Source organism: Bidens hawaiensis, unplaced genomic scaffold (assembly GCF_021521415.1).
Source record: "Bidens hawaiensis isolate Kalapana, Puna unplaced genomic scaffold, B.hawaiensis_p1.1 tig00002265_1, whole genome shotgun sequence".
NCBI lineage: Eukaryota > Viridiplantae > Streptophyta > Magnoliopsida > Asterales > Asteraceae > Bidens > Bidens hawaiensis.
The window spans coordinates 1,184,380-1,200,231 of NW_027491120.1; the positions used below are offsets into that span (position 1 = coordinate 1,184,380).

General features: G+C 39.0%; 1 protein-coding gene across 1 annotated transcript; it reads left to right on the forward strand.

The window, feature by feature from the left end:
• The first annotated feature begins 225 nt into the window (after positions 1-225).
• On the forward strand, positions 226-1,946 carry LOC143613316 (transcription factor RHD6-like). The gene is made up of 5 exons (XM_077087059.1): positions 226-1,032; positions 1,108-1,215; positions 1,307-1,372; positions 1,449-1,514; positions 1,614-1,946. The coding sequence occupies exons 1-5, from the start codon at positions 466-468 to the stop codon at positions 1,737-1,739; spliced, it is 933 nt and encodes a 310-aa protein (XP_076943174.1). The 5' UTR covers positions 226-465; the 3' UTR covers positions 1,740-1,946.
• The last annotated feature ends 13,906 nt before the right edge of the window (positions 1,947-15,852 follow it).

The following is a 15,852-nucleotide window of genomic DNA, read 5'->3' on the forward strand; positions in this document are numbered from 1 at the left end:
ACTACAATATTTCAAAATGCACTAGATCATGTTCATATGAGTGATTGTAGGGTCGCTAGTTATCATTGATGACAATATATTCACATATCATCGTCTTCGTTGATGATTGAATTCAGTTCGATTCAAGAGTTTTCTGTGACACAAATTCATTTTAATTTGAAGCTATAATAACCTCTTTGACATATAATACTTTGTTCAAATATATAATAAAAATAATGCATGCAATTAAATTATAGGGATGGTGTGGAATCTCATAGACGTGGGTTTTGCGAACAATCCGGCGACCCTTTTGCTGTTTTCTTCTAGTCATCTTCATCTCTTTCCTATACTTTTATCATGCACTGACAGCTAACAATCCCTAAATTAATTTCATTTAATTCTTTTGCCAAAAAAAACCCCATATATAAGCACAACCACATGCCTCCCCATAACTCACAAATTCAAGTCAAAACTCTCATCTAAATAATGGCACTTGCTAAAGAAAGAAACCCTAATGATCACTCTTCACACATGTCTGGTTTAGTCCATCCATCCTACAAATTCTACGCAACACCGAACCCCGAATTCGAAGAGAGTGAAAGCCCAGAAAAGAAAGGAGCATTTGCAGGAAGTTCATCGAATTCTTCTTCACTTTCTAGCCCGGGCAGTGCAACGAATTCGGGCGGGCTTCTTTACCGAACCACTACAAGTCACCTACAGCAGTTACAGCATGAAGAAGGCCATTCGGTTATAAGCTTCAAGCCGGGCTACTATGATCATAATTTCATGCAAGGTGGAAGTGGTTCATGTTTTCTTAACTTTGAAGAGAATGATGAACAGCCATATTCAAGTAATTTGATCCCTGATCAGCTCATGAATCTTGGGTCGGGTTCGTTTGATAGCATGCGCTTGCTCGAAAGTATGAATGGCCTTCGAAGCGGTAGTATCAAAGAAAATCATGATGAGCTAGACACGTTTGCATGGCCAAATCCTTCATCTTCTGATAACTATCTTGCAACGCAAGAATCATCCTTTCATAAGCGAGCTCATTCGGTAAGTTCATAATGTTATTAATTTTTATCCAAGATTCCATCAATTATGTTTGATACAAATGTCAACCTCATTCAGGGAGAGAATGAGAAAGCATTCAAGAAACAATGTACCACCAACTCTGCAACAAAAAAGAGTAAGCAAAAGCCGTCCCAACCCAAAGACCCACAAAGTATTGCGGCGAAGGTAATTAAATAGAAATTAAAACAGTATGCACATTCAGACACTTAGTTACTTGAACTCAAAGCAAAGTAATAGAAATATTGTTTTTTAACAGAATCGAAGAGAACGAATCAGCGAGCGGCTAAAAGTTCTTCAGGATCTTGTCCCAAATGGCTCCAAGGTAATTATTCGACAACTTATGATCTGAAGTATGATCATTTTCAACAATACTTTAAGAAACTGATTTTTCACTTCAGGTTGATTTGGTTACCATGTTAGAGAAAGCAATTAGTTATGTCAAGTTCCTGCAGCTACAGGTGAAGGTAAGGAAACCAATTAATTAATATATACGGCAGATTGATTAATTTTCTGAACCTTTGATCGTGCATTTACTAAAGGCCATTTTTATATTATATCTGAAGGTGTTGGCAACGGATGAGTTCTGGCCAGTGCAAGGTGGAAAACCACCTGAGCTTTCACAAGTGAAAGATGCCATTGATGCTATACTTTCATCTTCCCAAAGAGACATAAGTTCAAGCTCCAAATAATCGATCCAACGACTAATAATTTGGTGATATATGAACACTGAAAAGATGCTTTAAAACTACCTCTTTTGTAATAACATGTAACTTATGTTATGCCTTTAATTTAAAACTTTTGCCATCGATAGTATCTTGTAATAGAAAGATTTTTGCATTTTTACATTAGGCTTAGATCTAACACTACTCCGAGTTCATTACATCATTCTATTTGGACGTAATAATCAAAGTGTTTATTAATATAATATTTGACTTTTTCTTTGTTCGTGTACCCTTTATGTGTGTCATTTACTTATTTTTGGATCATAGAAATAAGCATGGTTGTAAAAATCCTAATTAGACGTCGATTAATTCCAGTTAATGCTAGTCTTTACTCTACGTCGACCAACTAGCAATTACTACCAGATAATGACATATATATTTAGTCATGTCTTTTATATATTTGCATTTGAATCGAAATACTTATATCCTAATTAAGTCCTAACAAAATAACTAGCAAATTAAAATGTCAGTTTGGTATCTCTTTGATATTTATTTGGCATAAACTAGTATATCTAGTGTGGTTGACTTTAACAAAAATGTTTAGGTGATCTAAAAATTAAACGCATTCCATTCAAAATTCTCTATGACTTAATTATCTTATCTTATTTATTTTTCTTTTTTTATCATGAATATAAGTTTCTTTATTATAATGATTTACAATTTTTTTATCATGAATATAAGTTTCTTTATTATAATGATTTACAATATGTGTAGTCGGATCTCACAACTCTTTTATAGGGGTGTTATGTAACATCTCGAAATTTTCACGAATAATAATATAATACTATTTTATTATTTCGTTGGAAGAACTAGTTTGAGTTATTAGAAAAATAATAATAAGGAAAAAAGGATGGTGGGCTTAAAGAGATAGAATTAAATATAGACTTAAGATGAAGATGAGTCTAAAGTCCATGGACCTAAGCAATATAAATACCCTTAAACCCTAAATCATTTTCATCTCCATCATTCTACACATTAGCCTATACCATAAAAAACACGCACTTAAGACAAACACTCTCTACACTATTCTATTCAACGATTCAAGACCAACCGAAGGTAATAAATCATTTATCTCAGCTGACCCAACATATTAGAACCTGGCACCGTAGCCCCGGGATGCCGAATGAGCCGTTTGAATCTAGATCTAGCTTATTCCAGGTGTTTAATCAACCAAAAACGAGCTTAAGGACCACCTTAGCTCATATCTGGACACCCCGAAGCTACCTAAGCCATAAACGATCAAACTCCAGCCAACCATGATGGTTAACAGCGGCTGACGGCGCCGGAATCGAAGAAAAACCCCAAAAACGTGAATAAAGAAGTTGAACCAGACTTATACGGCCGTATAAGTATATACGCCGTATAAGTATGGGTAGCGTATTATATGAATAGGCCGTAGAAGTATGTATAGGACGTATATGTATGGGCGTATATGTATGTGAGCGTATATGTATATGTGTAAGCCATATATGTATATATAAAACGTATATGTATTTAACGTATATGTATATGTATGTATGCCCGTATATGTATATAGCGTGTATGTATACATGTGTGCCCGTATATGTATGTAATGTGTATGTATGTAGTGCATATGTATGTGTACATCGTATATGTATGTGTATACCACATATATGTATATAGCGTGTATGTATGCATGTGTGCCATATATGTACAAGTGTGACGTATATGTATGGACGTATATGTTTGACTTACACGCCGGAACAGCTTATACGTAGGATATGACGTACACACCAATAATGATTTATACGCTAGATCGAATTTCCAAATAAACGAAAGTTAAACATCGTATATGTATGTAAACAACACATATAGACTTATATGATGGTTAAGATAAGAATAAGTATATTAATTAATAATGAAAGATAACGTTTAAAATGAATATTCGATTTGATTAAATAATTGAACTTAAGTTTTTCAGATGACGTTTTTAGTAAAGACTTATTGAGGAAAATAAAATTGAACTTCAGCTTAACCCCAGTCTAGGGCTCTGCCCCTTGGACCATGCTAGGGGATGCTGCCCTTAGAACCCCGCTGCCAGGGGCGCTGCCCCCGGACCTCCGTAGCAAGGGATTACAATAACCTAGAAATATGATATGGATATGGTTAGTTAATTGATACATGTTATTGTTATATAGTTAGCCGCGCCCAGTTAAGGAAATGAGTTACCATTAACTCTGAAAGGAATCGTACCCAGGTGAGATTCTAGCCATATTTCCTTGTTATATTTTCGGGGGTGTGTGCATACTCATTGTGATTAATTAATACACTTGCCTTAAGTGGTAAGTGTATGCCATATATGAATTATGTGATAGTTATTATATTGAGGATATGAATGAATGCTTGTCGGTGCGTGAACGATATTCGGATATTACACATATCGCCAGGGATGGTGATCGTCAGAAGATTAATGTGTAATATATATGATTGTATCAATATATGGTTGTACGAGTTTGAAGGAAACCGACCCTAATAATATTTACGAATGTAGGGAACAGACCCTAATAATATCTGCGAATGTAGGGAACATACCCTAATAATATCTACGAATGTAGGGGACATACCCTAATAATATTTGCGAAGGTTATAGGGCGAAATGATCTCAAGAGCCAATAAATAATAATGCATGTACGTAAGTATGAAAGAAAGAATGAAAGTATGTATGTATGTTATATGTATCTTCGCATACGTATATATGTAAGTATGTGAATGCATTGTATGTTATTTGATTAAATAGAACTCACACATCATAGTTAACTTTTAGTATGCACGCAGGTGAATAGATTAAAGCAGCTGACTTGAGGAGGACACATGACATGATCTGAAGAGGCTGACATCTGAAGAAGAATTGTCATGATGTTTTATTATGATGTTTTATGTTGTGAATTAAAGACAAGATTTGAATGTTTTGTAATAAATGGTTGACTTTTATAATTTCGTGAAAGTTTTAATTAACTCTGAAATTTTGAACTGTGTTTATGAGTAAATCCAACACAAAAGTAGTGCACCGGGAGCGGGGCCTTACATATTCCAAAAAATCCGAATCCGAATTATACGAAAATCCAAATCCGAATTATTCGAAAATTCAGATTCGGATAGTAATTTTTAAAATTTCCGGATAGTTCGAAAATCCGATATCCGAAAATTAAATATTAAATATTATATATATATATATATATATATATATATAAATGTATTATATTTAAATATATTGTTATAGTATTTGTAAACCCTAACATATTTAATCTTGATTCTAAGACCCAACATCCGGAAGTCTCTTACGGCAACCACTGTACCATCTCCAGTCACCACCAAATCAGCCTCTATAATCGAGTTATTTCATTAACAGATGTGTATAAACATGGAGATTGATTATTCCATCAACAGATCGGTATGTGCTTCAAAATCCGATCCTCTTCCGGCCAAAATCTTTCGTTCCTTCTTCTCTATAACTGCACGGATGAATCTCGATTCGCCTTGCGGCGGTTCATCTCAGTCGAGATGGATAAGGAGATTATGGAGTGGGGATACTTGGTGGACGGATGTGGTTAATGACTTTAGAAAACTAGAAATCCATGGAGCTCAATTGAAGCAAGATTTTTTAGTTGATTTATTAATGTTACCCATACTCTTTTACTCCTATTTCAGTTTTGATATATTTCTTTTAGAGCATGATCAAGATAGAGTAGGAAAAAACATAATAAATTCCCAGAGCATCTTTCGCGTGTTCTAGAAAACGTGTGGTTACATTAAAAAAAAATTATAAACACTATCCATCTATCCTATAAGGTTGGACGCTATGGGTGGAGGCTAGTTGGGGCAGTATCTGAGGGGAAACATATCATGGGGAGCGATATTGGAGGGGGCGGTCTTCGGACGATCGGTGGTAAGGAAGGTTTGGTGTGGGCCCTCATCAATTTCAGTCATATGACCGTTTAATATAAAAAATCTCTCAAATTATATATATATATATCCCTCATCCACTCAATTTCTACAAATATCTCATTCACTTCTTTAAACTTATAAATTTTCTTCAAAATTATGGCTTCTGACTCATCTTCGACACCCGATATTAACCCGAGCCCAACATAATTTCGAATTAAGAGGATGAAGCGATATTTAGTGCGATTCGAGGGGTTGACCAGCTCTTAGTCGCGCAATGCGAAAGCTCACAAACATGAACAGGACAACCTCATCTTCAACGGGATCATGTAGGTGTTCATGACCGGTTGATAATTGATTATATTTCACTAGACTCGATTTTTGATTTGGAACGACTTTAGCACTGTTTTCCGATGAGTCGCCAACTATTTTTACTAATTGTTGATGATTTAGAATGCAATTATGCATTTTTTTCAAAAAGGGGAGGACGCGAGAGGAAGATATTTACAAAACGTCGGAAACACCACACGTTCTCCGAATGTGAGTATTATTATTATTATTATTATCATTTTAATTATTTATTTCTAAACCTTATTATTTTGAGTGTTAATTTTATAATTTTTGTTAAATTTATTAATATTAGGTATATTGAACCGTATGGTAAAATATATTTGAGGAGGCTGACTCAAAGTGACATACAAAAAATATACGAGGTTCATCAACAAAGACGCGGTTTTCTCGGGATTCTTGGTTGCCTCGATTGCACACACTGTCCTTGGGATGTCTGCCCAGCTTCTTGGCAATGTCAATATCATCTGGGTGATCATGATGGCCTAACAGTTATGTCTGAGGCAATCACATCATTTGATCTTTGGATATGGCATGCATTTTTTTGGGATGGCCGGTGCAAACAATAATGTAACTGTGATACATGCATCCCCTATTTGTGACGACCTCATAGACGGAGTTGCACCCAACACCTCATTTTCCGTAAAATGATGTCAACTACTGTCACACACTCAAAATCCACTAACGGAGTTTTACCGTCAGAGGGTGTGAACTAGCAGGATCGGAATCATTAGTTATAATCAAACACCATATATAAAGTTTTCAAAATCAACAAGACATCAAGTCTTAAATGAAATACGGAAGCGTAAATTGTAAACCAAAAAGTTTGCGCCACACAGGACGACTTGAAAACCCAAGTTATTAAGATAAAAATTAAAAGAAGTTTTCAAGCGATGGTGTTTAGCGAATGCATGTTCCTATACCGCGCGCCCCGCCTCGGCTACTTGGGAATAACATACTAAAAGTGTCAAAACAGGGTTGGTGAGTTCACAGGTTTATATAAATAAAGCGTTTGCGTTTGCGTTTACGTTTGCGTTATCAGATAGTGTTAAGTCAATTATATATCAATACGTAGCTAACCCATCATGCATGTATTACTAAGTGTTCGACACCGAAGTTGACTGTTTATCAATTGCCTTGCCACCATGTCAATCACGACCATGGTAATGTGTTAGCCAAGATTACACCCACTCGACCTACAGTCGAGTTTAGAGTTGGGTGGGGTTTGTCAAACCCAGTAGTACTACTCAACAGTGACTCGCTATTATCCAAATATTAACCGGTTCGATGTTATGAAGGACTTTAGTTGGTTTGTTTGCCACTTAGCCTTACAAGTGATATATAAAAACTAACAAAATCTACAGTGTTGGAGTATGTTATCTCCCTCAAATAAAATCGTTTAAAAAAGAGTAAAAAAGGGTATGTGAAACTCATCGTTTGCGAAGATAACCAAAAAGATCCGAGAAATGTGTGTGTCATAGAAATATCCTCACTAGTGTTCTAAAAACAAAAACGAGATTTTCTAAGTATTGAACTACGAGTGAGTCCCTAGACTCGACAAATACAACTTATGCATGAGAAGCGTTTCGTGTTTCGTTTGTGAAATAAGTGCGACTCGACAAACACGTTGGTGATACGTTACATGTGTGAACAAATACTTAAGTGTCAAGTATTAACATTGTACATTACTAGAAATTATCCACCACAAGGGCAATTTAGTCAAAACATAGCAAACATCGATCGTTTATACACTTTTCATGTTAATCTAAGTAGTTCAGCAGCTAAATTGTTCAGGCAGATTTTCACTCAACAATATTACTCTATTCAATAATAACTAACATGTCAAATAAATCACCAAAAATCATCACAAAAGCACACGTGAGTTAGGTTTCTAAAAATTTTTATTATATTTTTATCAAATATGGTTTTATCACAATGATTAAAACATCACAGTAAACACGCAGCAATCATGTAAAATAATAAAAACTAACTTTTATACGTCCAAAAATTACAAACTCGGACTTTTCAGAAACTAGACTCGACCTAGTGTATTAAAGAATCAACAATCACATCAGAACATGTAATTAACATCGAGTTACAGTCATTTAAACACGAATTCAATAATCTGTCGAGCATCAGTTTTCATCAAAACTCAACATATCATTAACCTATGAACTATAACTCATACAACCCTCTAGATGCATAATTCACCAACCATGCATCTCAATTTTACTTTACACACACAATTAGGGTTTTACTTCAAAGTTCAATTTCAAGAAACATGTAATTAACAATCAATAACAACATAACTATTTATCAATTCACTAGCAATCATCAACAAACATATAATTAAACCCTAACCCATCTTAAATCATCACTTTCAAGATTTAGGGTTTTGATTAACATGCTCAATATCATTATTAAATCATTAGAATAGCTAGAGGGGATGTTAATTACCTATCTTGCACCTTGAATCCTTCAAAACAAGCTTGAAAAAGAGAATGTATGTGTGTGTGTGTTGTGGGTTACGGCTGCCAAGAGAGGGAGGGGGAAAGGGACGGTCGTATATAGTAGGGAGGGGAGTTAGGGTTGTGTAATAATCTGATTAATATTATTAATTTGTTACGCCTAGCCCCCTTAACTTCTAGTAAATCAATTTCTAGTATAAAACAATAGACTTTTGCTTCTTAAATTTTTGTGTTCTATATATAAATATCAAGTAACACATAGTTATCAAATACTTATTGTTTTGATATTTTTCATTTGTTCACCAACGGTTTGAGTCGACTCGTGTGTGTTTCGGTGAAATTCCGAAAGACTACTTGTGTAGTGAATGTCATGCGTCATCTAAACCCTAGTTTAAATGTAATGAGATATGCATTACAGTTCATGTGATCTTAAGTTTGAATTAACGGAGTTCGGATTAACGGAGTTAACCTGAAATTGATGAGTGTCACATCATTCCGATGTTGAAAGAATTTTCGTCCCGAAAATTTGAGTCAAGTCGCGATGGGTGTCTGGAAAAGGCAAAAATTTTTCATTTTTTCATATCATCCCCTAGTAGAAATAAATTTCGTCCCAAAATTTAATTCATACCTCCGGTGATTTCTGACGGTTTGTCGACTTTTGCGGTTTTCGGTACTTGGTCAACCCATCAAAAAGGTGAGATACTTCTTCATCATTTGATCCTCGCGTTCCCACGTTAACTCAGGTCCACGTCTCGAGTTCCAACGGACTTTGACGATGGGTATCTTGCTGTGTTTGAGTGTTTTGGTTTCCCAATCCAAAACTTCGACTGGTTCTTCGATGAAGCGTAACCGTTCAACAACTTGCAACTCGCCCAAAGAAACTGCTTGTGTTTCGTCAGAAAGGCATTTCTTTAAGTTGGATACGTGGAAAACGTTATGTACGCCGCTGAGTTCTGTTGGTAAATCCAATCGGTATGCTACCGGACCAACGCGTTCAATTATCCGGTATGAGACTTTGAGTAAAACTTGGTCGTCCACTTGGAATTCTAGAGGTTTTCGGCGCAACTCTTTTGGCAATCTCGTGCTGCTGCCATGCGATTTCGGATTTGGGCAATCTTTTATGAGGTTTTGAGCAATAGTTCGGGACTAGTGATTTGGCTATCACCCACTTCTACCTAGCAAAGAGGTGATCGACACTTATGTCCGTACAACGCTTCAAATGGCGCTGCTTTAATGCTTGCGTGGTAGCTGTTATTATACGAAAACTCTACCAAGGGCAAGTGAGGTTCCCAACTTTTTCCGAAATCCAACACGCATGCACGCAACATGTCTTCCAAAGTCTGAATGGTGCGTTCACTTTGTCCATCCATTTGAGGATGGTATGCTGTGCTCATATCAAGGCGGGTGCCTAGTGCGCTCTGTAGTGACTTCCAAAAGTGCAAAGTGAAACGAGAATCTCGATCAGTTATGATTGAGACAGGCACTCCGTGTCTGGACACTACTTCTTTCATGTAGATGCGAGTCAGTCTTTCCATTTTGTCTGATTCCTTGATCGCTAAGAAATGCGCAGACTTAGTCAACCGGTCAACGATCACCCAGATGGTATCGCATCCCGTCGGTGTTTTGGGTAATCCCGTGATGAAATCCATGGAAATATGTTCCCATTTCCACGTTGGGAGTTCCAGTTGTTGTAACAGCCCGGATGGTTTCTGATATCCCACCTTGACTCTTGCACAAGTCAAACATTTGCTCACGTAGGTGGCAATGTCGGTTTTCATGTTTGGCCACCAGTAAAGTGCCTTTAGGTCATGTTACATTTTATCTAAGCCAGGGTGAATGGAATATCGGGACTTGTGTGCTTTGTCCATCATCAGATTTCTCAAGTCTCCATATCGAGGGACCCAAATCCGGTTTTTGAAATATCGGACCCCGTCCGATTTGGTTTCTAACTGCTTGTCCATGCCCCGCATGAGTTCTGATGGGAGGTTATCGTCTTTCAATGCTTCGAGTTGAGCATCACAAATCTGATCAGGTAAGTTGGCGTGAATCGTGAGTTGTAATGCTCGCACTCGTCTAGGCTTATCGGTTTCTTTTCTGCTGAGAGCATTGGCTACTAAGTTGGCCTTACCTGGGTGGTACTTGATGGCACAGTCATAATCCATAAGCAGCTCGACCCAACGACGCTGTCGCATGTTCAACTCCTTTTGATCGTAGATATGTTGGAGGCTCTTGTGGTCGGTGTAAATGGTAAACTTGGTACCGTACAAGTAATGCCTCCATATCTTAAGAGAAAACACCACAGCTCCTAGTTCCAAGTCATGGGTCATGTAGTCTTCTCGTGGATCCGTAGCTGTCGAGAAGCATAGGCTATAACTTTCTCGAGTTATATCAACACGCAACCGAGACCCTGTATCGATGCATCACAGTGCACTTCAAAGTTTTCCGTTCCCTCGAGGAGGGCTAGGATAGGTGCGCTACAGAGTTTGGTTTTCAATAGTTGGAAGGCAGACTCCTGCGCGTCACCTCAATTGTACTTAGTACCCTTGTGTGTCAGTGCGGTGAGGGGTTGAGCAATCTTTGAAAATCCTTCGATGAAACGTCGGTAGTAGCCAGCCAGTCCTAGGAATTGTCGCACCTCATTCGGAGTCTTAGGTGCTTCCTAGTTTTTGATGGCCTCTACCTTGTCGGGATCGACACGGATACCATTCTCATTGATCACTTGTCCTAAGAAGTGAACCTCGCGAAGCCAAAATTTGCATTTCGAGAGTTTAGCTTACGGTTGTTCCTTATTTAGCAATTCCAGGATTAACCTCAGGTGTTCTTCATGGTCGGTCTTGTTCTTGGAGTAAACGAGGATATCATCAATGAAAAAAATCACAAACTTGTCGAGGTACGCCTTGCATACTCGGTTCATGAGGTCCATGAATATGGCTGGTGCGTTGGTTAAGCCAAAAGGCATAACCGAAAACTCATAGTGACCGTACCGAGTTCTGAATGCCGTCTTTGAAATATCTTCTTCGCACACTCTCAATTGGTGGTAACCAGATCTCAGATCGATCTTCGAGTAGTAACTCGAAACTTGAAGCTGGTCGAACAGATCATCAATTCGGGGTAGGGGATAACGGTTCTTGACCGTCCCCTTGTTCAGCTCCCGGTAATAGATGCACATGTGGAAAGTCCCGTCTTTCTTTCGAACAAATAAGACAGGGTTTCCTATGGTGATGAGCTAGGTCGGATGAAACCTTTATCCAACAAGTCTTGTAGTTGAGTGGACAACTCCTGAAGCTCCGCCGGTGCGAGCCGATACGGGGCTCGTGCTATGGGTCGCTAATTCGATTTGGAACTCGACTTGTCGAATAAGTGGGAGTCCAGGCAAATCCTCCAGGATGACTTCCGGAAAATCTCGCACAATCGGTATGTCTTCGATTCGCTTCTCCTCCGCGGGTTTATCGACAATATGAGCTAAAATCGCAAGATGACCCTTACGTAAATATTTATGTGCTTTCATAAGGGTGATGACGCTTGTAGTCATACCATTCTTCTCGCCCTGTATCGAGATGATTTCGCCGGAAGGGGTAGAGATATGGTCTATCTTCTCGTGACATATAATCTCAGCTCTATTCTCGGATAGCCAGTCCATGCCAACAACTACGTCGAAACTACTAAGCGTAAAGGGTATGAGATCGATATCGAAGGTATGGCTCGACAGTTTCAACTTACATCCCGCTAGTACATGAGTTGTTTCTATAGACTTACCGTCAGCTAATTCAACTGGAAACTTAGCATCTAACGGGGTTGGAGTTAAGTCTAAGAGTCTACTAAAGGCTTTCGATACAAAACTCCTATCAGCTCCAGTGTCAAACAAAACAGAAGCAAAACAGTCGTTCATAGGGAACTTACCGGTAACCACATTCGGATTGCTGCGGGCCTGGCCTGACCCAATGACGAAAGCTCTACCTTTACCACTGCCCCCGCCACTGTTATTGCCTCAATTGTTCTCATTCTGCTTCAGTTTGGGACAATCCTTCCTGAAGTGACCCTCTTGACCACATTCAAAGCACCCTTTCGTCGCTGTAGGCTGTTTAGGAGCATCCTTTGCCGCTAGGTCTCCCCTACAGTCCTTGGCCTGATGACCCAATTTACCGCATCGCAAACACTTGATACGGTCGCATGGGCCAACATGGTGATAGTAGCACTTGTTGCACTTCAGGTACTTTCCAGCATAGCCATTCGAACCCTGTCCGCCACCGTTGTTGTTATTGTTGGAACCCTGATTATTGAAGTTCCAAGCGAGTTCAGGTTTTCGGTGGTGTTGTTGCTGTGGGGGGTTCGATGATGAGGACCTGGTGTGTTGTCAAATTTCCCCTTTCCATTCCCAGAATTGTTGTTATTGTTGTTGTTGTTAGTGCTTGAGTTGTCGCCAGTTTTAGAGGTGGAACCTCTTGGTGGTAACCCACCTTGTGCCACTGCTTGATCCGTCAGCTTGTGGGTTATTCAGATCGCTTGCTGAATAGTGGTTGGTTTAGAAGACGTCACCATACCCTGAATCTGGGGTACCAAACCATCGATATACATCTCGATTCTCTTATTTGGCGGATCAACCATCCACGGGCACATCACCGCCAGTTAATGGGAACGGGTGGTGTAGGCTTCAATCTCATAACCCACCATCTTCAGCGCCCAAAATTCTGACTCCAACTTCGCGATTTCCTCTCTAGGACAATACTTTTCCCGCATCATGTTCTTGAATTCCTCCCAGTTCATATCATTTGCCAATTCCAATCCAAGAATTTGCACGTTAGAGTTCCACCAGGTGAGGGCGGAATCTTGCAATGTTCCAGCAGCAAACTTGACCTGCTGGCTGGTGGACAGTTACACATCTTAAAAGCTGACTCTGCCTTCTCGGCCCAACGCAGGAAACCTATGGCTCCCTCAGTTCCGTCAAATGAATTAGGCTTGCAGTCTAGGTAGTTCTTGAAAGTACAGGCTCCGGCTTGACCTCCGGCCTGATTCTGAATATGAGTAGCCATAGCTACCGCTACGTGATCGTTCAGTAAGGCTTGGAGTTCTGATGCGGTCATGTTGAGCTAGAGCTACCGCGACCACGTCTAGCATTTCTTCCAGACATCTCACTTCCATCTAGGTGTTATCATTCTTAGATGTCGTCGTCTGAGGACACCTCTGAGTATGCCTCCTCCTCAGCCGGCTCTTCCTCTGGTTCCTCTTCGGGTTCCTCCTCGGGATCTTCCTCGGGTTCTTCCTTTGGTTCTTCCTCAGGTTCTGCTGCATTCTGGGCAATTTGCGCCTCTAAGATGTTACAACGAGCTAGGGCTGTCGCTGCCAGGGATCTCGCCTTAAGAAGTTGATCATGCAAATCTATCATCTCTGATTGCATTTTTCTCATTATCTTCATTTGCTGAACGTGAGCATTCTGAACTTCCTTCATAGCTTCAGTCAGGTGAGAAATTTCCTCCCTAGCCTCAGTTCCATCCTTTATCAACCCAGTAACATTCGCTCTTGTCGAGCGCATATATCCCACTTCACGCTCTAAACAGGAGGCGATAACTGCGAAAACACGCTCCATTGGTTCGGTTATGGGTGGTAGGGTGTTGGAGGATATAGGACAACCTGGGTGAGGTAATGGGGGAACTTGCTCACGGTAAACCATACGCTGGATCAAACTCGGGTACCAACTCCAGCTAACGTTGTCTTCATACATGTCTTCAGATAGGCGATACCTCTTCGGCGCAGGAGCTGCTAGTGCCGGGACTACTCGAGGTGGCGATGAGTTAGGTAGCTGCGGTTCCTTTCCAGGGGCATGAGACACCGGGTCGGATGATGATGATGATGGCGTCGACATCCCTTCTGGATAAGTCGTGTATGCGCTCGTATGGGTGAACGAGGTAAAGAGATAAAGAAAAACAAAGGACTAAATATAAAACATATATTTATATATGCAGTGCGTGTAATTAAAACTAATGGGTCGTTGCGGTTATAGTCTAGTATGCATGCAATTCTAGTTCGCTATAACCAACGGCTATGATACCAATCTGTCACACCCTCAAAATACACTAACGGAGTTTTACCGTCAAAGGGTGTGAACTAGCAGGATCGGAATCATTAGTTATAATCAAACACCATATTTAAAGTTTTCAAAATCAACAAGACATCAAGTCTTAAATGAAATGCGGAAGCGTAAATTGTAAACCAAAAAGTTTGCGCCACACAGGACGACTTGAAAACCCAAGTTATTAAGATAAAAATTAAAAGAAGTTTTCAAGCGATGGTGTTTAGCGAATGCATGTTCCTATACCGCGCGCCCGCCTCGGCTACCTGAGAATAACATACTAAAAGTGTCAACACAGGGTTGGTGAGTTCACAAGTTTATATAAATAAAGCGTTTGCGTTTGTGTTTACGTTTTGCGTTACCAGATAGTGTTAAGTCAATTATATATCAATAGGTAGCTAACCTATCAAGCATGTATTACTAAGTGTTCGACACCGAAGTTGACTGTTTATCAATTGCCTTGCCACCATGTCAATCACGACCATGGTAATGTGTTAGCCAAGATTACACCCACTCGACCTACAGTCGAGTTTAGAGTTGGGTGGGGTTTGTCAAACCCAGTAGTACTACTCAACAGTGACTCGCTATTATCCAAATATTAACCGGTTTGATGTTATGAAGGACTTTAGTTGGTTTGTTTGCCACTTAGCCTTACAAGTGATATATAAAAACTAACAAAATCTACAGTGTTGGAGTATGTTATCTCCCTCAAATAAAATCGTTTAAAAAAGAGTAAAAAAGGGTATGTGAAACTCATCGTTTGCGAAGATAACCAAAAAGATCCGAGAAATGTGTGTGTCATAGAAATATCCTCACTAGTGTTCTAAAAACAAAAACGAGATTTTCTAAGTATTGAACTACGAGTGAGTCCCTAGACTCGACAAATACAACTTATGCATGAGAAGCGTTTCGTGTTTCGTTTGTGAAATAAGTGCGACTCGACAAACACGTTGGTGATACGTTACATGTGTGAACAAATACTTAAGTGTCAAGTATTAACATTGTACATTACTAGAAATTATCCACCACAAGGGCAATTTAGTCAAAACATAGCAAACATCGATCGTTTATACACTTTTCATGTTAATCTAAGTAGTTCAGCAGCTAAATTGTTCAGGCAGATTTTCACTCAACAATATTACTCTATTCAATAATAACTAACATGTCAAATAAATCACCAAAAATCATGACAGAAGCACACGTGAGTTAGGTTTCTAAAAATATTTATTATATTTCTATCATATATGGTTTTATCACAATGATCAAAACATCACAGTAAACACGCAGTAATCAT

What these genes read in the sequence shown, in the direction of transcription:
- LOC143613316 (XM_077087059.1), top strand. Translation starts at nt 466, where the DNA reads ATGGCACTTGCTAAAGAAAGAAACCCTAATGATCACTCTTCACACATG. An exon ending in TTGTCCCAAATGGCTCCAAG is followed by an intron (nt 1,373 to 1,448) that starts GTAATTATTCGA and finishes TTTTCACTTCAG; the next exon opens with GTTGATTTGGTTACCATGTT. An exon ending in TCCTGCAGCTACAGGTGAAG is followed by an intron (nt 1,515 to 1,613) that starts GTAAGGAAACCA and finishes TTATATCTGAAG; the next exon opens with GTGTTGGCAACGGATGAGTT.